At 17.3% G+C, this 1,660-nt stretch overlaps 1 protein-coding gene across 1 annotated transcript; it reads right to left on the bottom strand.

The window, feature by feature from the left end:
- Positions 1 to 534: 534 nt before the first annotated feature.
- Positions 535 to 1,395, bottom strand: PRSY57_0629400 (tetratricopeptide repeat protein, putative; the record flags this gene model as incomplete). The annotated part of the gene is made up of 1 exon (XM_012906667.2): positions 535 to 1,395. The coding sequence occupies one exon, from the start codon at positions 1,393 to 1,395 to the stop codon at positions 535 to 537; it is 861 nt and encodes a 286-aa protein (XP_012762121.2).
- Between the last annotated feature and the right edge of the window lie 265 nt (positions 1,396 to 1,660).

Below are 1,660 nucleotides of genomic sequence, written 5' to 3'. Positions count from 1 at the left end.
TATTTTTCTCCTCCCTTTTTAAATTTATCTATTCAAATAAAACCATAAAATCATACATTAAATGAAAAATATATAACATATATAATATATACCTATTAAAAAGATTTACATTTTTATAAAATATATATTTTCCTTAAAGTATCACATATATATTATTTAAAAATATTTAATTATAATAAAGGGCCAAAAAATTAGTTTAAGTATCATTGTATATGTTCATATAAAATTATTATAAAAAATTCGTACCCCAAAATTAATAAAATATTTTCCTCTAAATATTAATTATTAAACATATTACTCTTATCAAAATAAAGAATAACAAAATTTTATTTCATATATATTTTACAAAAATTGTGCTCTTGAATTATTATTTATATACTTTCAATATATATATATATATATACATATATACATTTATACAAACATACATTTACTTTTACATTTAATTTTCTTAATGCACAAAAAAAAAAAAAAATAAATAAACAAATAATTGCATAAAATAAAAAATACATGTTATATAAAACATTTAATGCTTCAATTCTGGGATGTCATTTCTATAAGCCTTTGAGCAAACTTTTTATGATTAAAATTATCAGGATCTATATGAACCGCTTTATTTTGATAAGAAATAGCTTCATTTATTTTTCCCAAATTATCATAACATGAAGCAATCAATGATAATACTTCTGTGTTATCAGGTTCTTTTTTTAGTATTGCTTCAAAATATGATAAAGCAATATTATTATCAATATATCTATATAAATTTCCTAAAGAAAATAAAGTGGGGATATGATTTTCATCATTTGAAAGGATAAGCTTAAATGTCTTAATTGCTTTTTCAGTATTATTCATTTGTTGATATAATACTCCTTTTTTATATATATATTCAATTTTTGAAGGGTTATAAGAACAAGCCTTATCATAATAATATAAAGATTTATCTATAAAATCATGAATACAACAAAGGTCGCCAATTTCATTATATAATGAAGCTATTTGTTTATTAATACAAATGTTTTTCTCATCTGATAAAGTTGAATTAGAATCTAATTGATCCTTATTATTATAATCATTATGTTTTATACAATGTGTATTTAATTTTATAGAATTGTTTTTTAATTCTTGTGGTCTTATTTCAAATTCTAAAATGTTTTTATATATTTTATTTTTATTATTATTATCTTTTAACTTTTTTAAAATTTTCAATGCTTTAAAATATAAATCTAAAGATTCTTTATAATTAAAATTTCTTATGTCTCGTGCTTTCTTAATTATTTCATCTATATCATGTTCCTTAAAATATAGTTCCTCATCATTTTCGTAATTTTCCACTTCCAACAATTTCATGCTAGCATAATTGTAATACTCCAAATTCTTACTTCCGAATGCACCCATTTTTAATAAAAATTCATCACTTAGATATATGCTGCCTTAAAAGGATAACATATATATATATATATATATATATATTTATTTATTTATTTATTTATTTATTTATTTATTTATATAATTTTTTTTTTTTTTTTTTTTTGTATTTTTTTTTTTTATTTTTTTTATATTTTTTTTTTTTTAAATTTTTAAATAAAACAAATAAAAAAAAATAAAAAAATTATATACAAAAATAAAAATAAAAAATTATTATATTATAATTTTATTTATA

This window comes from Plasmodium reichenowi, chromosome 6 (assembly GCF_001601855.1).
Source record: "Plasmodium reichenowi strain SY57 chromosome 6, whole genome shotgun sequence".
Classification (NCBI taxonomy): Eukaryota; Apicomplexa; class Aconoidasida; order Haemosporida; family Plasmodiidae; genus Plasmodium; species Plasmodium reichenowi.
Note: the sequence above shows the minus strand (reverse complement) of the source record. Positions and strands in the feature narration are given on the sequence as shown.